The 23089-nt window shown below is 41.5% G+C and overlaps 1 protein-coding gene across 1 annotated transcript in view; it reads right to left on the bottom strand.

Moving 5' to 3' along the window:
* Positions 1 to 1578: 1578 nt before the first annotated feature.
* LOC148183341 (uncharacterized) overlaps positions 1579 to 23089 on the bottom strand; it is a 51731-nt gene continuing 30220 nt past the window's right edge. The window contains exons 2-4 of the mRNA XM_088061447.1: positions 3854 to 3964; positions 3190 to 3267; positions 1579 to 1635 (exon numbers count right to left, since the gene is read on the bottom strand). Coding sequence (XP_087917573.1) covers positions 1579 to 1635; positions 3190 to 3267; positions 3854 to 3964 — 246 coding nt within the window. The remainder of the gene's footprint in view (positions 1636 to 3189; positions 3268 to 3853; positions 3965 to 23089) is intronic.

Raw genomic sequence — 23089 nt, forward strand, 5'->3', positions numbered from 1 at the left:
TTCGTAAAAGTGTAGAACGAGCCGCATCCAGAGCCTGGTTTGTGCAAAAAGAGAAAGGGGGAATTATAGAGAGTTTTTTAGCAGAAGGTGGACACGATACATTAGTAAAAGCCTGTCTGCACAAACCAGCCTCTGGAATAAGTCGTGATGTTAAAGGCTAAAATCCTTGAAACTTTCCTGCAGAAGAGAGAGTAAAGCAAAACAATATTCTTGTGTACAAGGGAAAAAATGTAAACTTGTGTGTATTAGCCAATAGCAGCTTGCTTTGCCTGCGGACCCTGTAGAACCCTATAAAAGGTGTGTTAATAATAGAAATAAATCATGTGTTTAAGCCTTTTTAGAGTAGCTAAACTTTTAGCGGCAGCTGCTCCTGGAATGAAAAAGGAGGTTGCCCATATTAGACCACGATTCCAAAAGTCTGGGTTTCTAACATCATCACGTTGTAATTCATTTAGGCTTTGCTTTGACCGTTTGATATTTTTCATTTTGCTAGCTACATTTAGCAATTGATGTAAGCTTGGGTGGAACAAAGTAAGTTTCCCAAGATAACAGGGTCCTCCATATGGACTAGCAGGAATTCCATTCCATGCTCTGTCCCCACAGATTAGGAATATGGAACTAGGTAATCGCTTTGGTAATCGTCCTGTGAGATTGCACTGCGAGTAAAAAGCTTTACTCTCAGTGGCAGTAACAAGATCAACTATAGGGTTGACTGTAGCCCAGTGCTGCGTTACTTTATCAGGATGACTTTTTGTCGAGGGTTCAAACATCATCCATTCACCTGAGGTTTTGGTGGAACCTAACAAATATAATTCTTCTGGGGGCTCCATGGTAATATTAAGAACTTTGATAATTTTTGATTGCCAGCAGGCTTCAAGCTGTCTAGATGTGAAGCCAGTGGTGCGATTGCACTCTTGCAGCATTGCCAATTGATTCAGTCGAGTCTCGTTACTAACTAAACCTTTAAATGCTTGAGGATCCCATTCAGGGACTCCTACGAAACAGGTGCGAAAAGGATCTCCAGGTGTGGCTAGGCTCAAACACATTGACCTTTGGCCAGTTCAATGTGCCAGAGTGACCCATATGTTCTGTCACTTTGGATGTTAATCAGCAGACAGTTGATTGGGACTACACACAGCACAATTACCATAAGCAGTTTGTTCCATGTAAATGATACCATACTTGCAAACTCACAGCTAAAACTTTAACGTTAAATGTACTTTCAAAGATGCTTACACTAGCTCTTGAAGGGGTAATACTTATACTTTATACTAATATAACAATTACTACACAAGCTAAACTCTTTATCTTAACTATTATCTAACTACTTTTAACACACGTGCTCTGGTATATATGTAGTCTAAGCGTGAAAGCAGTTTGCTGAAAGGGTAAACACACAGCTACAATTTGTTTTGTCTACAATTAGATAGAGTCTCTGCACTCTTCTCAGATCTTTTACAGAATTTTCTCACAGACTATGACTTGACACGATTCAGTCTTGAAACATCTGTTGCTCGCATGATGTCAGCTGGCAGCCGATCAGAGACTGACTGAGGGCATCAACATTCTGATTGTTCTTCAGATCCTTCGTGGCTGATTTGGTCCATCCGCTAGGCACCCATAGCGGTCCAGCATCTGTGGAAACACAACTGTAACCACGCCAGTTAAATAGCAATGGACTTGGTCCCTCCCAGATACCTGTCTTTGGGTTCTTATAATATAACTTAACTTCTGGGGTAGCTTGCTGTCCTGGGGTGACCCTAAACTAAGACACTTGCATCTTTACTTGACTATTATGAATTACCGCCAGGGGTTGCTCTAAATCTCCAACTAAACTGAGGAAATTCAGGGTGAATAACACTTGCTGCAATCGAATGACAGGGTCTAATTGTTCAGGTGTTTTTTGTTTACTTAAATACTCTTTTAGGGTCCTATGGGCTCTTTCTACAATGGCCTGTCCAGTTGACACATGGGGAATTCCAGTTACATGTTTGACTCCCCATTTTTGTAAGAACTGAGAAACTTGTGTTCCTACATATGCAGGCCCATTGTCTGTTTTTAGTCCTTTTGGAACTCCCATTACAGCAAAGCAAGCTACCAAATGTCGAATTACATTTATGCTTTTTTCTCCTACTTGTGCAGTGGCCCAAACCATTTTTGAAAAGGTATCTACTGTGACATGTACATATTTGAGGCGACCAAATTCAGGCACATGTGTTACATCCATTTGCCAGATTTCACAGGCTTGAAGACCTCTAGGGTTAACCCCTAAGCCTAGAGTGGTTCCATATTGACTGCACTGTGGACAGGATTTTACAATGCCTTGTGCATCTATTGAGCTGATATTAAATTGTCTCTGTAAGGCTTTTGCGGCTTGATGAAAGAGAGCATGACTCTCTCTTGCAGCTGCGAAAGAGTCTCTTGGTGCTGCAACAACAGGACTGACAAGCGTATCAGCTTTTGCATTGCCTTCTCCGAGACCTAATTCTGTTTGATGACTGCGAACGTGAATGATGCAACAAGGCTCATTTCTGTCCTCTATAGCTTTTTGATTTGAAAAAATAGTTGACACGGTCGCTTATTAGCTGGTGGTTTGATGAGAGCATCTTCAATACGTTGTACCACTCCTACCACATACAATGAATCTGATACAATGTTCAGCCTACTGTCTCGCCAATGAGACAGTGCCCATGTGACGGCTGTAAGTTCTAATGTCTGCAGTGAGTCATGTACATCTCCATCTATGGTTTTACTTCTCCAACTCGAGTCTTCTTGCCAGGTACAGGCTTCTTTTTTCTGCTGACTTCCTGTGGCAGTATATACTGTAAGGCCTTTTACCAGCTGCTTCACGACTTTGGGCTGTTGCAACCACCGCTGCTTTAAGATGATCTGCAGGCATGGATCTTTAGGTTGCCTGTTGTGTACAGTTCCTGGATAGCTGAGCAGCGCTAATTGAATTGGTTCTGAGTGTCTCAGCATCCACTCAAAGTTTTCTACCTTTATCGGTAGACTGATATATTCCAGCTCAGCAACACTAATTTCCACAATTCGCGTTCTCGCTTTTTTGATGAGGTAAGCAATTGCTTCGGTCCTCTGCCAAATACTCATTGGTGGCGTATGTGGTGTAAAAATCCACTCAAGGATCGCTAAAGGCTCTGCACATTTCCTTACTGATTGCACTAACTGTACCTTCTTGGCAGGCTGCTTGGCATCTCGACGGCTCTCAGGTGGGTCTTCTCCCCCTTTCTCTTTTTGCCAAGCAGGCCACTGAAATATGATAGCACATGGGGCAATAGGGTGGTTACAAATCAGAAGTCCTAAAGGCACATCTGGCAATCTTCTGTCTGCTAGTGTTGAAAGCAGTTTCTACCCTAGGTATATGAGACATCTCTTCTAATTTGCAGAAAGGGTAATTGGAGTTTGCGGGTCTGTGCCTTTTAAAAGGCTCATTAAGGGTGCCATCTCATCATTTCGGATACCAGCAATGAGTCGTACCCATTCCAGATCTCCAATAAATCTTTGTGCATCATTAAGGGTGTGGATCTCTGTTGCTGTATTTTATATATTGGTAAAGGTCTGTCTGCACAAACCAGCCTCTGGGATAAGTCGCAATATTAAAGGCTAAAGTCCTTGAAACCTTCATGCAGAAGAGAGAGTAAAGCAAAACAATATCCTTGTGTGTAGGAGGAAAAATGTAAACTTGTGTGTACTAGCCAATAGTAGCTTGCTCTGCCCGCAGACCCTGTAGAACCCTATAAAAGGTGTGCTAAAGATAGAAATAAACGGCATTCACAATTACTTCTGTGAAGACTGGTGAACAGCTCGGGGGTCTTTCAATATCTGGCGCTCCGACCAAGGACACCCCTGCGGGCAGAGGGGCTTTGGAGTCAGCGGAGTGGATCTGGGCATTAGACGTCGCGGGCTTGGATCGGCACCGGATAGGCAGCCTGAGCATGGTGAGACGCTGAGCGGTAGGATGTGGAAAGTCAGGCTGCTGGGGGGGGCCCAGGCAGGCAAGGGCGTGGTAGAAGGGTTGCAACCTTCCCCCCCGCTGTTTGCCGCTGGCATGGAAGTGGAATTTGCGGCGGCAGATAAACTGCTTCTCTGCATCCTTGTTAAACGAGGCGAAGCAGCCCGGGAAAAGGACCTGGATATGCTCATTATATGGGCTAATTGTCATGGGCATTTGCAGTGCCCACACTGCTTTTTGCGGTGCAAGAACGGACTGATATATCGGCTCTGATATGGGAAACGGCAATCACGGAAAAGAGCAAGGACACTGTGACTCTCGGTTGAACTTGGCAGACTGTAATTAATACCTTAAAATCAGAAAAGCAAGATATACTGAGGCTGTGAGCTCCGTAATTCTACCTGCGTCACAGCGGCAGATGCCTTCACCTCCCACTGCTGGGCGAGCACTCCTATCTATGCTGCCCATGGAGAGAGGGAGGGAGAGTCAAAGAGAAGAAAATAATGAGAAAAAAAAAAAAGAAAAAAAAAAAAAAAAGTTCCACAGCGAACGCTGAAACAACGAACAGAATCTGTTCAGTTATGGCAGGATGTGATACATCCAGAAATATTTGCTTCATTTTTGGAGTCACTTTTTGCATTACAATCTTATTTAAGTTCCATCTTTACCACCCTGGAAGAAAAGAAGCCAAATTTAGATTGGTTTCCACCCGAACCAGGGGGACATGGGGGAGCGAGGTGGGTGCAAAGAACAAAGGCACCCCCGGGGGTAGAAGCAGCGCAAGAAAAGTTCCAAGGCCACGCTGTTAGCACCTGGCCGTGAGAGACTTTTCGTGTAACATCACCTGCTTCTGTAAAATCGTGCCCTTTTTCCCTCTATCGGCGAACAACAAGAGAGATTGAGAGAAAAAACTGCATTTGTTAAAGTTAACTTTGTGAGGTTTTTTTTTCTTTCTCTCCGTTTTTCCTCTCTGCGAGAGTATATGGAGAATGTGAAGAAAGATAAGAGCAGCAGAGAGCAGCAGCAGGGCGGGCAGTCAAACCCCCCCCGGCTCCCTCTCTAAGAAAAAGCATCGGGATTATACTCAGTTTGTTAAAAAGTTGTGATTTATTGGGTTTTCAAAATGTTTTTATATACCATTGTAGAGTTAATTCTGTGTTTTAAGTAATTATGAGTTTATGCAATTGCAGTTTTTAGGATTTTACTGAGAAGTTATTGTGAGTCTTTGAAAGTGAAAAAAAAGAAAAAAAAAAACAAAAAACCAGAGAAAAAGTGTTTAACAGAAGTTGCCTTGCAATAATTGGTTTTAGAACCCAAGGTTAAAATATAGTGTGATTTACAGCTTCTAGGAAAACCTTCCAATTAATGTTATCTACAGAAGAGATTTATGGTTTAAAAAATAATTAGTTAAGAGAACTTTACTGTACAAGACAAAGTTAAGTTAAAGTATATATTATCCATTTGCTTGTTTTTTCCACAATTTTAATAAGGTAATTTTAATGTGAGTCCTTTTGTTATATAAAACACATATAACTGCATATATACCAATTTGGATTTTGGATTTTAGTTTAAAAATTGGACTTGATGCTTCTGAAAAGTGCTACAAAAGCTGGATGGCAGCTCGCCAAATCCCATGTTGTTGTGGTTTTTCTCTAGAAAAACTACACTTTTAAATCCTAACCAATTTAAGCATATACTAGTCAAATTTCTGTTATGAATGGGTATTTTTAATAACATTTGCAGTTATTGTGGGTTATTCTCAAAGCTAGATGACATAGAATTGTGATGTATTTGTTACATTTTTATAATCTTTATAGTGAATCCATGTTACTGTTATATTGTGTTTGAAAGGTATATATCAAACTTTTAGCTGCCTTTTTGTAGTAACAGAATAAGATTAAGTTATGTTTTTATTTAGTATAGATTAAGTGTTAATAGAATTAAGGATAGTCAAGCTTTATAATGTTTAGGCTTGAATGTTTTTAAGTTAAGTTTTCTAACTTAGATATTCTTTTAAAGTTAAGTTTGTTATTTCCTTTTGTCATAAATAATTATTGTTAGGTTTAAATATTGTTTAATTTAAATTGTTTTATGTTTTATTGGAGACACTTGTTTAAACTGCAAAGTATAGTTATTTTCCTAGAGAAATGAAGATAACCACAACTGAAACAGCAGTGATTGAACACTGGTGAACACCTGTTTGTGGATGGAAGTGAATGCAGTCTGTGACACCCTTGACTTCACTGGGAGTTCTATTGGTTGTTGCAATCTCTGCAGTTTTTGTTTGTTATAGCTTTCTTATTTTTCAGTGTTTCCAGAATTTTAAGAAGATGTATCATTGTTGAAGATCAGCTGCCATGGGGGAGGCTTCAGATTAAACCAACTGCTGCATGGTTTAATTGGTCTGGTATCTAAGGCTTCTGATCATTTGCTTTGTATAAATGCATTTCAACAGTTTGCTGTGCTGTAAGCATCTCATAGCTGCTACTATTGAGAACCTTGTTTTAGAAATGAGTTGAGGCATCTTTCCAGTTTAAAGCCAGGCCCTGGCCAAGCCTTGACTTTACCTGGATGAAATGTTTGCCAACAGATCCAGATGTTTTCTGTACCAAATCAGTATTTGAGTCACTTTTTGACTCAACAATTTGACCCTATTAATATGACAGCTGGATCAATTTTGAAGTGGGCTTGGAGAATCATTTCCGGAGATGATTACCCAATCCTTCACTGATTTTTTTTGTTTCTGTTTGTTTGCTAACTATGGGATGCTGGTGCAGTGTTTTAGTAATTAATAGTAGTTTTATATTACATATGTCATTAATAATGTTTATGATTTAATTGATTTTTAACTGGTATAAGTTCTTATTAATTGTGTATATGATTTTGTGTTGGTGTTGATGTTTATAACAGAAGTACATCTCATTTTATTTTTTTTAAGAAAACGGGGGAAATGGATGCCCTAAAAGCATTTGATTAGTGTAATTCATTAACTTCAAGGAGAGAAGTGTCTGTGTTTTGTTGGCAGGTTCAAAAAGGTCACCTGTCCATCTGACCAGACTGTGTGCCTCTGAACACATGAGATCCAGTGAAGAGAAGTCACCACACAGCCTTGGTACTCCAGACGTAGATCAGAAGTAGACCTGTCAGGACACAGTTGTGTCTGAACACTACACAGACAGTTGCCAACAGAAATTTTATGTTGTTATTATGATGTTGTGTCTCTAACAATTTTTCAGGTATCCTTTGTTTTAAGATTTAGGATCTGAAGAACAACTTGAACATCAAAGCCCTCAGTCATCGATCAACTGCCAGCTGACATCACGGGAGCAGTGAACGTTCCAGGACTGAATCATGTTAGAGAAATTCTGTAGAAGATCTAAGAAGTGTAGAGACTCCATTTAACTGTATATAAAGCAAATTGTAGTTGTGTCTTTACCCTTTCAGCAAATTGCTTTCACGCTTAGACTACATATATACCAGAGCACGTGTGTTAAAGGTAGTTAGATAATAGTTTAAGATAAAGAGTTTAGCCTGTGTAGTAATTGTTATGTTAGTATAAAGTATAAGTATTCCCCCTTCAAGAGCTAAGCATCTTTGAAAGTTCATTTAACGATTGAAGTTTTAGCTGTGAGTTTGCAAGTATGGTGTCATTTACATGGAACAAACTGCTTATGGTAATTGTGTTGTGTATAGTCATGACCAACTGTCTGCTAACTAACATCCAAAAGCGACAGAACATATGGGTCACTCTGGCACATTGAACTGGCCAAAGGTCAATGTGTTTGAGCCTAGCCACACCTGGAGATCCTTTCGCACCTGTCTCATAGGAGTCCCTGAATGGGATCCTCAAGCATTTAAAGGTTTAATTAGTAATGAGACTCGACTGAATCAATTGGCAATGTTGCAAGAGTGCAATCGCACTGTTGGCTTCACATTAAGACCACTTGAAGCCTGTTGGCAAGCAAAAATTACCAAAGTTCTCAATGTTACAACCCTCAGAAGAATTAGATTTGTTAAGTTCCACCAATACCTCAGGTGGATGGATAATGTTTGAACCCCCGACAAAAAGTCATTCTAACAAAGTAATGTAGCACTGAGCTGCAGTCAGCCCTATAGCTGATCTTGTTACTACCATTGAAAGTTAAGCCTTTATTTGTGGTGCAATCTCATAGGACAATTACCAAAGCGATTACCTAGTTCCATCTTCCTAATCTGTGGAGACAGAGCATGGAATTAGATTCCTGCTAATCCACAGAGGACCCTGTTATCTTGGGAAACTAACTTTGTTCCACCCAAGTTTACATCAATTGTTGAATGTAACTAGCAAAATGAAAAACATCAAACAGTCAAAGCGAAGCCTGAATGAATTAAGGCTTAGCAACTCTAAAAAGGCTCGCTTGTTAGACTAAGGAAGGATTGAACTTAACATCCACGATGTTAAGTGAGCTTTCAGCCGATGTGAGTAGTGTGTCATGCAGTATTATGAAATCGAGCTGCAATTGACTTTTTGCTCTTATCACAAGGACATGGTGGTGAAGAGTTTGAAGGCATGTGCTGCTTGGATCTTACTGATCATTCATCTTCCATCCATAAGCAACTACAACAGCTACAGGATGTGTTACACGCCCTGAAAGAAGACAGTGACCCCATTGGAAGCTGGTTCGCCAGCTGGGGCATCACCGGATGGTTAAGGTCTCTTGTGCTAGAAGGGGGACGGACTTTACTTATAATGTTAATTGAGATGACAGTCTAACTTGTGTGTTATCTTATCCAAAGCCTGGTTTGTGCAAAAAGAGAAAGGGGGAATTGTTGCTGTATTTTATATATTGGTAAAGGTCTGTCTGCACAAACCAGCCTCTGGGATAAGTCGCAATATTAAAGGCTAAAGTCCTTGAAACCTTCATGCAGAAGAGAGAGTAAAGCAAAACAATATCCTTGTGTGTAGGAGAAAAAATGTAAACTTGTGTGTACTAGCCAATAGTAGCTTGCTCTGCCCGCAGACCCTGTAGAACCCTATAAAAGGTGTGCTAAAGATAGAAATAAACGGCATTCACAATTACTTCTGTGAAGACTGGTGAACAGCTCGGGGGTCTTTCAATAGATCTCAGTGGTAAATTTCAATTTTTGTGGGCGGACTGACGAAGATGTCAGAATCCACCCTAGATACTTCCATGGAGCTTGTTTTTGAATTTTTTCTGGGGCAACAACCAAGCCTTTTGCTGTGAGCTGGGTGGTGATAAATGTGAGATCTTCATCTTGGAATGGATCACGTTGACAAAACAAGATGTCATCCACGTAGTGATAAATAATTGTCTGGGAGAGCTTGGCACGCACAGGTGTCAGTGCCCAGTGCACAAACAGTTGGCACATTGTTGGAGAATTTTTCATCCCTTGTGGAAGGACCACCCACTCAAATCTCTGAGACGGACTTTCTTTGTTGATTGATGGTAAGGTTAAGGCAAATCTCACTGTGTCTTCTTTTTGCAGGGGTATGGTGAAGAAACAGTCTTTCAAATCTATGACTAGAAGATGCCTTTCTTGTGGCAGCATTGTGGGAGAGGGCATCCCTGGTTGTAATGCTCCCATTGCCCACATCTGGTCATTTACTTTGCCCAGATCATGCAGCAGTCGCCATTTCCTAGATTTCTTTGGGATGACAAAGACTAGAGTATTCCATGGGCTGAGCGATGGTTGGATGTGCTTTGCTTGTAGCTGTTCTTTAACCAGTTCATGCGCAATTGTCAGCCGCTCCTGTGAGACTGTGAGAGAGGCTGTTGTAATCCTTTCTCAGGGGGGGACCCCTCTGTCCCACCCCCCGTGGTGAGAGCCCTGCTTGTCTCGGGACACAGGCGGCGGAAGGGGTCCTGAAGTGGATGCAACACGGACTCAAAGTATCTAGACACAGGAGGCCCAAACTTGCTGGAGTAATCCCGGGTTTATTGTATGTCATCCATCTGGGGCAAGAAAGAGACTGAAATCCCCTGGGTCTTATATCTTATACTAGGGGGCAAGGGTGGTCGGGGGATAGAGGGAGATCACAGCCAATGGGAAGGGGGAAGGGAAAAAGGGTTCTCAGGTAGGAACTAACATTACACAAACCAGAGGTGAGTTCTACCCTTGGGAGATACCAAGATTTTTAGATGCACCACAACAAGAGGCCACTGCTCAACCCACACAGGCTCATTAGATTTCCACTGAATCCTTGGGGTCGGCGGCCTGTCAGCAGTTGCGACTACTGAAAAAGCGATTGATTGGGAAGAGTTAGTGTTGCCCCAAGCTGGCTGAGAACATCTCGACCAATGAGCCCTCCAAGGCTTCCAGGCAAAGGCATGTTTATGGACATAAGGTGGTAGTCTGTCCTTCAGGAAATTGAAACTGGATTGGATGTACACTTCTCAGTGGTGTGGAGTATCCTCCTACACCTTGTACCGAGCTTAAGGCTCTGTGGAGAGGCCATTCTCTTGGCCACCAAACTCGGCTGACGATGGTAACATCAGCTCCTGTGTCTAACATCATCTTGACTCTTTGCTGTTTTGATCTGTGGCACAGGGTGATTTCAACTACCGGCCGATGGTTCATTTGTTGAACAAGATTCACCACTGTGTCTCCTGTTGACCCAAATCCTCTGGCTCCACGTCTAGGAACACTTCAAAAAATGTCTTTTTCAGTTGTCACCTTTTGAAATAACACCAATTGAGCAATTCTTGTTCCTTTTTTGATTGTAAGTGGAGGATCTAAGGTGTAGGCACAAACTTGGATTTCACCGGTATAATCAGCATCAATGACTCCTGGGAGAACAATAAGTCCTGCAATTCCAGCAGATGATCTCCCAATCAACAAAGCACCAAGTGCACAGGTGACAGAATAAATGGGTCCTGTAACTCCAGTTGGGATTTTATGGATGGTGCTGTCGATGAGAGTGACATCTACTGATGCTGCCAAATCGATTCCCAGGCTTCCCCTGGTTGCTGGTGGGTTGAGCTGCTGAATAGAGTTGGGCCGGCTACTTGTGTCCCCGCGTGGCGGCTCCTTGCGCTCTTGATCATGTTTTTTGTGAACTGGCAGGCAGCAGTGGCATGATTGTCTATTTGGCATCGATCACACCACACAGGAACTTGACAGAATTTTCGAAAGTGTCCTTTGTCGCCACATCGGTAACAGATGTTTGAAGGTGTGGTGGAAAGTTTGTGTCCACTTCCCAGTTTATTGACTGCAGCAGCAAGTAGACTTGTAGTTGGTTTGATGGCTTCTGCAACTGCATTGGCTACAAGTTGTCCTTGTTTTGACTGATTAACTCTCAGGACAATATCTAGCATGTCTCCCACATCTGCTTGTTTTGTGAGTGTGGCGAGGATAGGCTTTATTTTTGAATTAGCGTTCTCAAAAGCTAATAGCTTAAACATGCTCTGTTTTGCCTCCTCAGTCATGTCATTCTGAGCTTTCAGAGCTGCTGACAGACGGTCGATGAAATGAGGATACGGTTCCATAAGGCCTTGCCATACTGTCGTGAAGGAAGGATGAGGTTTTGAATCAGGCACAGCATTGAAGGCTTGACGAGCGAGCTGTGCAGACAAATGATGCATTGCAAGAGGGTAGTTTAACTGTACAGCCATATGACTTTAAATTCCTGAACCGGTGAGCATGTCAGGATTAAGTCCATATAATACATCAATTTGATCTCGAGGTCGATTGGCTTCTAAAACTGCTAACCTTTTCCATTCCTTCTCCCACACCATAAGCTGTGATGGAGTTAAAAGCAGACGTGCGAGATTTTGGCTGTCTATGGGACTATTAACATCAGAGGTGAACAGCCAATCCAATGCAGTGTTTGCAGCTTCAGATTTAATGCCATGCTCAGTAACTGTCTTTTTGGCTTGCTGCAAGATCTTCCAGTCATGTTGTTCATAGCGTGGATTTTGCTGATCATATAAAATGGGATAAGCGACTGCCCCTGCTGCATGCCATTCTCCTTCAAGGATTGCATCTCGAATGATGCCGGACCACCTTTGCTGTGCTCTGTGCTTTCTGTTCTCTTCCTCCAAGGTGGTAGAGCTGGAACAAGATTGTGGTGTTAGCAGTGTCTCCAAAGGTGGAGCAGATGGTTCAGAATGCAACATATCCTGCAGTTGTTGAACTGACTCTGCCTACTGTCTCGGTGTTTGCTGCAGAGCTGTTTTTTCCTGTTGAGGCTGTGCTCTGTTTGCATGTAGGGTTTGTTCAATCTGAGCTTGCAGGTGTTGCACGAGCTGCTCTATTTGTTGTTGCCATTCCAGTAGCTCTTTCTTTGATGTATCGTTGTCATTAATTGGCTCTGCTCCTGCTGAAGGCCATCCATCATAGGAGTGCATAGAGATATCATCTGGAGGGAGCAGAATGTCCTGTGGTCTTCCCCAGTGAACAGTAGATGGCATTGAAGGGTAGATCTTTGGTTTGCACCCTGTGGCTCTTGTTTCTGCTGACTTATCAGGCCCCGCCTGGCTGGAGCTGGTGCCCGCTCCTTCCGGGGGAGCCGTCATTTCTACATCTGCGTTCGGCAGGGTAACTTCCAGCTTAGGCTCCACTGGTGCGGCCAGAGTCTGAGAGGGCTCTGCTGACGTGGATGCAACTACGTCGGAGCACCCCTGAGATTTTAAAAGTTCTGACACGGTGCTACACTGCCTCCCTGTGAGCCCCTTCGCTGGCCGAACGTGTCCAACCCCGAAAAATGCACCCAGACGGCTAATGGATGTGGCAGGAGGTGACCATGGCGCATCCATCTCGGGCCGCACCATGGCTTCTAAAGCAGCGGCTGCAACCAAGGACTCTGCCTTCATATCCCTTAATGTATTTAACACAATTTTCCATACTGAACTGAACGCTATTACGTATTTACTCTTTCCCATGATTGCCGTTTCCCATATCAGATTCCCTATATCCGTCCATTCCTTCACTGCAAAGAGCAGTGGGGGCACTGCTTAATGGCTGTGATTTCTCGTCCATATAATGAGCTTATCCAGGTCCTTTTCCCTGGCTGCTTCGCCTCGATTAACGAGAATACTCAGAAGCAGTTTTTTAGCTGCTGCGAACTCCATTTCCATTTTCCACAAGGCCACAGTGGGGGGAGGGTAGCGACCCCTCACTTACTCCTCCGCCTTTCGGACTCCCCCAGCGACTTGCCCCCCTTTTTCCGCGGGTCGCCTATCCGGTACCAATCCAAGGCAGCGTCTATCTGCGCTCAGGTCTCCTCCACCAACCTCGGTCCAAGGCTTTGTCCCACCGTGCGTGGACCCACCGAAGCCCCCCTTCCCCGCAGGGTCCCGTTCGAGCACCAGATATTGAGAGACCACCAGCTATCCACAACCCTTCACAGAAGCAAACGTGAATGCTGTTTATTTCCATTATTAACACACCTTTTATAGGGTTCTACAGGGTCCGCGGGCAGAGCAAGCTACTATTGGCTAATACACACATATTACATTTTTTCCCTTGTACACAAGAATATTGTTTTGCTTTACTCTCTCTTCTGCAGGAAAGTTTCAAGGATTTTAGCCCTTAATATTACGACTTATTCCAGAGGCTGGTTTGTGCAGACAGGCTTTTACTAATATATCGTGTCCACTTTCTGCTAAAAAACTCTCTATACTGCCCCATCAGCCGCAGAAGACAGCAACTGCATTGTTTGAGCTGATAGCTCATTTTGATAATCAAATGCCGGCAACGGTGTTTGCAATTGATGGGTGCAGATCCTGCAAAGATTGTGCTCCCAGTAACGCACGGGGACTTTGGAGCTTTGTGAACACTGTTTCCATGCAAAGTGCTCTGGAGAATTTTTCTGGGTGGATCACCTATCATCTGCCGAGCCACAAGCTGTTGCAAGTGGCAAATTTCACTGACTCTTCTTTGAGGCCCAAACATAGTCAGGAGCCTGTGCAAGGACCAACCACCTTTACTGATGGTTCGGGAAAGACTGGAAAGGCCATTGCTACCTGGAAGGATGGATCTGAGTGGCAGGTTTTGGAGAGTCGTGAGGCTGGGTCAGCCCAGTTGGTGGAATTACGGGCTGCTGTCACGGCATTTCAGAAGTTTTCCCAGGCACCTTTCAATTTGGTCACTGATTCCGCCTCCATTACCAAATTGAAAGTCATCAAATGGATGGGCCATCATGATGACTCAAATGTGGATGACGTGGGTGATCACCCCAATGGCCCATCCACGAGCAGGTCTTGATGCTCGACACGTTTTCACTTTTTTTTTTTTCTAATAACAAAAGGGTGAGATTTCACCCTGAAATTACAGCCTTCTGATTGTATGGAGCATTGTTTATTTTTCCTATTATTTTTCCTTTTGATTGTTTAGAATGTTGTTAGCTTCTTTGTTCATTTTCTTTTCTTTTTCTTTTTTTAAAACCAAAAACGGTGAGATGTTGCCCTGAAAACTCAGTTTTTCGATCTGGTTGACATAGTTTCTAAAGACTTTCCCAGGACAGTAACTGTAAACATAGATATGTATACATTCTTTCTGATACACGTTTTTGATGGACATCTCTCACAGCCAGTGTGGCTGGGAAGGTGTTAACCTGACTGTCCAATTCCTGGCCGTGGTCAGAAACCTATAAATTCTGAGAGAAAAAATAAAGTTCTCTCCTTCCTTCACCACACCTCGAGCTGTGTCCGTGTGACTTATTTCGTGTCCAGCAGCAACAAAGAGAGGTGTGAGAATGTGTGAAAAAAAAACTCTTCAGACATAAAGGTCAGTGGGGAAGGAGGGGCAGGAGAAGGTACATGCACCAGAGCTGAGATTCCCCTGTAGCCTGTGGTGGAAACCATGGTGAGGCAGCTGTGCCCCTGCAGCCCATGAAGGACCACAAGGATGCAGAGATCCACCTGCAGCATGTGGAGGAGACCTGTTTCAGTGCCTCACTGTTGCCTTTCTCCTAACATGGAAATGAAACTCGAGATAATTTTAGTAAGGAGGTAATATAAAAGAGGATCTTTATTTGAAGGCCTTCAGAGGTAGTTATAGAAAGATGTCTGTAGAGAAACATTTCAACAGAGCAAAACCATGATATTTTAGTAAAAGCCTGTCTGCACAACCCAGCTTTCAATCCAGGCGACAATATTAAAAGCAGTGTTCTTGAAAATCTCCCGGAACAGCGAGAATAAAGAAAAACAATGGCATTGTGTACTGGAGAAAGAATGTAAAACAATATATATTAACCAATAGTAGCTTGCTAAGCCCACGGACCCTGTTGGACCCTATAAAAGTGTGCTAAAGATAGAAATAAACAACGTTTGCTATACCTCTATGAGAACTCAGTGAATAGTCTGAGCGGTTTTCCATTACCTGGCGCTTTGAACAGGAACCCTTTGCAGGCAGAGGGAATTCAGCAGGTCAGCATGCGGTGAAATGTGGAAGCGGATCGGCATCGGGTGGCGGATTTGCATGCGGGTGGACATGGAAGAGGACCTAAGCTGCGGAAAACTGGGGCGGAGGATCTGGGGCGAAGACCGAAGGCAGATACATGTCGGCACCCAGGGAGAAGGAGTCGCTCCCCTCCCCCCGCCTGCACGGCTGCTAGCATGGAGGTTGAATTTGCGGCAGCACAAACTGCTTCTAAGCATTATCGTTAAACGAGGAGAGGCAGTCAAGGATAAGGACCTTGAAAAGCTCGTTTTATGGGCTAGAGACAATAGGCACAGGTGCCTCCAGGTCCTGCCGCTTTTTGCAGCAGAATAATGGAAAGATATAGATTTGTTGTGGGAAAAAGCTATCACGGGGAAAAGCAAAGACGCTCTAAAGCTCGGTTCGATCTGGTTAGTTGTGTTGAATATTTTAAAAGATATGAAAGCAGAGTCCACAGTCGCCACTGATGCCTTGCAAGCTTAGCTCGGTCCGAGACGGACGTGTCAGTTACCTCCTACCATGTCAATCAGCCATCTGGGTGCTTTCTTTGGGGTTGGGTAGGTTCGGTCGGTGAAGGAGCTCACGGGGAAGCAATGTAGCTCGGTCTCGGAACTTTTAAAATCTCAGGAGTGTACTGGGGTGGACAGGACTACACCAGCAGAGCCCAAGCTGGAAGTTACTCCACTGAATGAAGATGTAGAAATGACGGCATCTCCGGAAGGAGACAGCGCCAGCCCCAGCCAGGCAGAGCCCCACACGTCAGTGGAAATCAGAGCCCCAGATTGCCAGCCCCCATCTACTGTTCACTGGGGAAAGTCGCAGGACATCCCTCTCCCCCCAGAAGTGTCAATGCATTCAGAAGACGGGCAACCATTGGCAGAAGAAGAACCAGTAAATTGTAATGATGCATCGAAAAAAGATCTATTAGAGTGGCAACAACAAATAGAGAAACTTGTGCAACAACTGCAAGCTCATATTGAGCAGTCATTAAGTACAAGTGGAGCTCAGCGTCATCAAGAGAAAGCAGCTCCACAGCAAACACTGAAACAAGGAACAGAATCTGTTCAGCAACGGCAGGGTATGAGATGTCCTGAACCATCTGCTCCACCTTTGGAGACACTTTCAACACCACAATCTTATTCAAGTTCCAACTCTACTAACCTGGAAGAAGAGAAGCCAGATTTAGATCGGTTTCCACCTAAACCAGGGGGGCATGGGGGGAGCACTGAAGTGTGCGCAAAGAACAAAGGCACCCCCAAGGCAGAGGCAGTGCAGAAAAAGCTCCAAGACCATGCTGAACAAATATCAGCAATTACAGAAACAGTTGAGCAGAAACAGGTGGCTCAGACAGCTTCAAAGGGAGACAAAATAGCCAAAAAAGCGCTAACTATATGGTATCTAGTTCAAAATTCATCACTGTAATTAAAAGTTGCTAAGTTGCAATGGTCACCGTTGTTACCACCTGGCCCTGAGAGGCTTTTCGTGTAACATCACCTGTTTTTGTAAAATTGTGACCTTTTCCCTCTATCTGCTAACAACGAGAGAAATATTGAGAGAAGGAACTGCATTTGTTAAAGTTAACTTTGTGAGATTTTTGCTCTTTGTTTTTTCCCCCTGTGAGAGTATGGGGGAATGATGAAGACTTCACTCAAACCTTTTAGGAATAACAGCAGCAGCAGCAGAGCGGGCAGTTCACCCGCCCCGCTCCCTCTCTAAGAAAAAGCACCGGGATAGTACCCAGTTTGTTAAAAAGTCATGATTCATTGGTTTCGTAAAATGTTTTTATATACTCTTTTAGAGTTAATTTTGTGTTTTAAGTAATTATGAGATTATGCAGTTGCAGTTTTTTAGAGTTTCACTAGAGAAATTATTGTGATTTTTTTAAAATTTAAAAAAAGCTTTTATTAAAAAAATGTTTAAAGTTAATATTAACAAAAGTAAAAGTTACCTTGCAATAATTAGTTTTAAAACCTAATGTCAAAATATTGAATTATTTACAGCTACTAATAAAACGACCTTCCAATTAATGTTATTTACAAAAGATACTTATGCTTTAAAAAATAATTATCTAGGAGAACTTTACTGCACAAGAAAAAGTTAAGCATATATTACCCATTTGCTTGTTTTTTTCACAATTTTAATAAAGGTAATTTCAATGCGAGTTCTTTTGTTATAGAAAACACATATAACAGCATATATACCAATTTAGACTTCAGATTTTAATTAAGAATTGGACTTGATGTTTCTGAAAAGTGCTACAAAAGCTGAATGGCAACTTACCAAATCCTGTGTTGCTGTGGTTTTTCTCTAGCAAAATTGCAATTTAAAAATCCTAACCAACTTAAGCATATACCAAGCAAATTCCTATTACGAATAAGTATTTTCAGTAACATCTGCAGTTATTGTGAGTTATTCTTAAAGCCAGATGACATGAAATTGTGATCTATTTGTTACATCCTTATAATCTTTATAGTGAATCCATGTTGCTATTATATTGTCTTCAAAAGGTATATACCAAACTTTCAGTTGCCTTTTTTGTAATAATAGAGTAAGATTAAGTTATGCTTTCATTTGATATAAATTAAGTGTTAATAGAATTAAGAAAAGTTAAGTTTTACTATGTTTGAGTGTTTTTAAGTTAAGTATTATAACTTTGGTATTTTTTTTAAGGTTTTGTTATTTCCTTTTGTCATAATTAATTTTTATCAGGTTTAAATATTGTTTAATTTAAATTGTTTTATGTTTTGTTAAAAGACACTTGTTTAAACTGCAAAGTATAGTTATTTTCCTAGAGAGATGATGACTACAACTAAAACAGCTGTGACAGAACACTGGTGAGCACCTGCTTATAGAGAGAAGATAGTGTCTGTTGCATCCTTCATTTCATCAAAAGTTTAATTTATTTGTTATAATCTCTACTGTTTTTGTTTTCTATAGGTAACACAAAAGAATAGTGACTGTTATTTACTAGGAAATTCACAAGATTTTTACCTTATTTTATTTTGGTCATTAAGACATGAGTATTTTAGAAATATTATCTTGATTTTCAGACACTGCTGACATATTGCATAGTATGAATTTATGGATTTCTATGATGAACATTATCTATAGAGTGTCATTGTTGTATTTATAGCTGGTCTCATATATTTTAACATATCTTTGTGTAACTACCTTTTAGACATGTGTCATTTGAGATATTTTTGTATTTTAACTACAGATGCATCTTGGTAAACAAGTTATACAGCTGTTCCTATACAGAGTTTTCTTGTTTTTTATTCTTTTCTTTGTTTAAGAAGATTTGCTTTTGCCTAATCCAGTCTAGCTTTATTATTTTTTAGTGCTTCCAGGATTCCAAGAAAATCTATCATTGCTACAAGTCAGCTGCCACGAGAGAGGCTTCAGATTAAACCAACTGCTAAATGGTTTAATTGGTCTCTTACCTTAGACTTCTGATCATTTGCTTTATACAAAAGCATTTTAACAGTTTGCTGTGTTGTAAGCATCTCATAGCTGCTATTATTAAGAACCTTGTTTTGAAAATGAGTTAAGAAACATCTTTCCAGTTTAAAGCCTAAGGCCCTGGCCAAGCCTTGACTTTACCTGGATAGAATGTTTGCCAACAGATCCAGACGTTTTCTGTACCAAATCAGTATTTGAGTCACTTTTTGACTCAACAATTTGACCCTATTAATATGACAGCTGAATCAATTTTGAAGTGGGCTTGGAGAATCATTTCCGAAGGTGGTTATCCAATCCTTCACCGATTTTTTTGTTTGTTTGCAGACTATGGGATGCTAGTGCAGTGTTTTAGTAGTTAATAGTAATTCTATACCACATATGTTATTAATAATGTTTATTATCTGCTTGATTTCTGACTACTGTAGGTTTTTTATTCGTTGTGTGTATGGTTTTGTGTTGATATTTATGTGCATGATGGAAGTACATTTCATTTTTAAAAAATGGGGGGAATTGATGCCCTAAAAGCATTTTATTAGTCTAATATGTGTATTAGAAATTTAGACCACAATTCATTTTAAATAATGAAATATTTTTATCAATAATTTAGCAAGATCATATAATCTGAATTTACAATTAAGTGTACCACAGCTAAGCCAAAATGATTTATTAACTTTAAGGAGAGAAGTGTCTATGTTTTGTTGATAGGTTCAAAAAGGTCACCTGTTGATCTGACCAGACTGTCTTCCTCTGAAAACATGAAACCCAGTAAACAGATAAGTTACCATACAGCCTTAATACTCCAATCAAGATCAGAAGTGGAGCTGCCAGGACACAGTTGTGTCTGAAAACTACACAGACAGTTTGTCAACAGAAGTTTATGTTATCATCATAATGTTGTGTCTCTATAAATATTCTTCAGTTATTCCCTGATTTAAGATTTGAAATAATGTGTTGTATGAATCTGTCTAACCACTCAGTCTCTATCTGCTATAATTCTATTTGTTCCCTGCCTCTCTATAGCCACCGTCTGCCCTGCAGTAGCCAGGGAGGCAGGGAAGATATTATAGCATGGAACAGAGGAACTAAACCGAGGCTCTTTCCCTTGCTGAGATGGAAGGTCAGCTTTATTCCTGGGACTGGAAGGTCAGCTTTATTCCTGGGACCTCGTGGAGAAAGAGAGCAGGAGGGAAAAGAGGAAGAATATTGATAACGCGCGTCTTTCTGAAGGCAGGGGAAAGAGGGTGTGTTACATTCACATAACCAATAAGGAGAACTGGGGAGAAAGAGATAAGAGGAAGAAGCTTACATTCCACATTTCAGGGGTGCATTCTCAGGTCATACAATTTTTCTAAATGCATTACAACATCTATCCATGCACAACTAAAACAGCTTCAAAGCAGGTTACACGCCCTGAAAGAAGTTGATGACCCCATTAGAAGCTGGTTAACCAATTGAGACATTACTAAGTAGTTAAAATCTCTTTTACTAGAAGAAAGATTAATTCTTCTTATAGTATTAATAGAAGTAGTTATTGTAAGCTGTATGTTATCCTGTATCTGTAAAGGTCTGAAACGAATTGCATCCAAAGCCTGTGTTGTGCAAAAAGAAAAAAGGGGAAGAGTAGTAAAACATTTTAACAGAGCAAAACCATGATATTTTAGTAAAAGCCTGTCTGCACAACCCAGCTTTCAATCCAGGTGACAATATTAAATGCAGTGTCCTTGAAAATCTCCTGGAACTGCGAGAATAAAGAAAAACAATGGCATTGTGTACTGGAGAAAGAATGTAAAACAATATGTATTAACCAATATTAGCTTGCTAAGCCCGCGGACCCTGTTGGACCCTATAAAAGTGTGCTAAAGGTAAAAATAAATGACATTTGCTATACCTCTATTAGAACTCAGTGAATAGTCTGAGCGGTTTTCCATTATATGTACTGTGAGTCTGTCAGGATTATGGAGGCAATATGTCTACAATCATAAGGTATTAAGTCATAATTGTTGAATGTGCCTCTCAACAGTTGTTTGAAATATGGAGAATTTAATCCATCATCTTTTATGGCTTGCATTAAGTCCTTGATGACATCCTAAGTCAGAGGCTCCCATCTAGGATTTGCATTTTGCCTGCCATATCTCACTGGCAGTGCCATGATTTCTGTTTCTGCTATGTTGAAATTTCCTTCCTTTAGTGCTTTATTCCTGCTATCTGCCCAATTTGTCAAATTGGCTTCATAGCTTACAACATGTCTTTGAGGATGTGGCACCCAAACTCTGCTTGCATCTTGTGAGAATGCTGCTCCTCCTTGACTGAAGTCTGTATTCATCTTGTTGGTAATTTGTAGTCCTGTATTAAAAGATATGGAAGATGAAGTGCAAGGATTCACCACAGGTGGCACTCCAGTAGGAGGCTGAACCTCATGTTGACCATGAGATGGCACTGACTCAGGGGGCTATAAGGATTATTTACAGAGGTTGAGTTGTCATCTGAAGCCATAAGCAAGTTCCTTAAACAGTCCTTTGTCTGAAAAAAGAGGTTCCAAAGGAACTCTCTTGAGTATGTGACCAACAGGATTGAGAGGAGTTGACTGATTGTCCTATGGATGAAGGGCCAAACCAGGCACTTGGAGCAGTTGTGCTGTCTCGTTAAGGACTTTTAGGTTAGGTTCTTTTTCCCTTTGAACTGAAGACTGACGAGAGGGAGGCAATTTTCTCTTGTTCGGTCTGGGTTGTTTATTCTTTTCTTATCAGCGTTACAAGGTACAAGGAGCTATGTGCACTATGATAGAAAGGGGTAAAATGGCCAACAAAGATCCTTTTCAAGGTCTTTTATATGTCCATTTACCCAATTAACAGATGCCAACTAAATTATTTTTCTTAGTGACCCAATGACCCAACACCTGTGTGCTGCACTACGGCATTCTTTATCCAATCACTTACTACCACCCAAAAACCTCTAGGAGAAGAACATGAAGAAGCAAGAAGAAAGACAAGAGACAACACCCTAAATCCCCCATCTTGTCTTCTGCTCTCTAAACTACCTTAAACTCTAAACTTCAACCTATTCACCCAGTGACTCAAGAAACCTTCTAATTCACACACTTACATTTTCAGTCTTTTTTACTTAACTCTAACAGTTGTCTCCATGGTGCTATGTGAAACTCAGTGCTTTCTTGGGTGTCAGAGTTAGGCATTACAGATAAAGGTATATATCTTGCATCTCTGACCCCAACATTGTGCCAAACCTTGTAGCTTGAGAAGACAGGGGTGTATTCATAGAAACATCTTGACCAGCTGAGATTTTTATAATGTCCTCAGTATTTGCACCTTTAAAGCCCGAATTATCTGCTTGTGAGCTTTCTCTTTCTTGTTGTTTTGTGAAAAATGAGGTTCACTCGCTTAATAAATTATAACAGGTTTAATATAAACAAAAAGACAATTAGGAGACAAAGATAATAAAGCAAAGGGTTAAAATGGCCAGGTGCCTGGCTCTTTGCCGAGAGCACACCTGGTATCTTTGGAAGATTCTTTTTATCTCATTTTGCTGTAGGGTTTTAATGCATATTCAAACTTTTCCAAGAACTAGTTTGCATAGCCACTCTCCAGGTCCGCCTTTTTAGAGCATGCGCATTTGTTTATAATTTCTTGTTTATCTTCTTTTTATTTGGGCTGGGGTTCCTTCTTCTACAGGCAGTCAGTGTCGATAGCAGCCTGGGCCCCATCATCTGTTCCCTGGAGGTTATCTCGCTTTGTACAGACAGGACATAGCTCTAACGTCCAAAATTCTTCTTGACATACACCTAAAACTTTTTAGCTGCTAGCAGGAGAAAAAAGAAAAAGACATAGCAAAAGCATACAACATTCATCCTAATACTTGCAAAAAGCCAGTATCATAATATAGATTTATAACAGCTTGATTTTTGCCTCTTGGCTATTTTGTTGAAACGGTTCCAGGGATACTGGACCTCGTGTTGACATGTTCCATATCCCCCAGTCCGTGTCTGCTATAGGATTTGTAGGCTGAAGAAATTGTGTGTTGGCAAGGCTGTGGTCAAAGGCTTTTTGACTCTGTGCAGCATCCAGCAAAGCCATCTGCTGTGGAGAAACTGTTGCTTCTTCAAGCTGCTGTTGTTGAGCTGCAGCTGTGTCTGAGCAGTCTGGACTTTGCAGGCTCTGAGCAAAGCTGAATCTGCTGTAATGCTGCTGCTGGCCAGTACTGGACGGTGATGAGTGGTTTCTGTTGCTTCTCAGCTTGGCAGATTGTTGCGGTGGCTGTCAGCTC

The sequence above is a fragment of the Pseudopodoces humilis genome, chromosome 12 (assembly GCF_049639895.1).
Source record: "Pseudopodoces humilis isolate 2021_Gansu_Grassland_sample_001 chromosome 12, ASM4963989v1, whole genome shotgun sequence".
NCBI classification, from domain to species: domain Eukaryota; kingdom Metazoa; phylum Chordata; class Aves; order Passeriformes; family Paridae; genus Pseudopodoces; species Pseudopodoces humilis.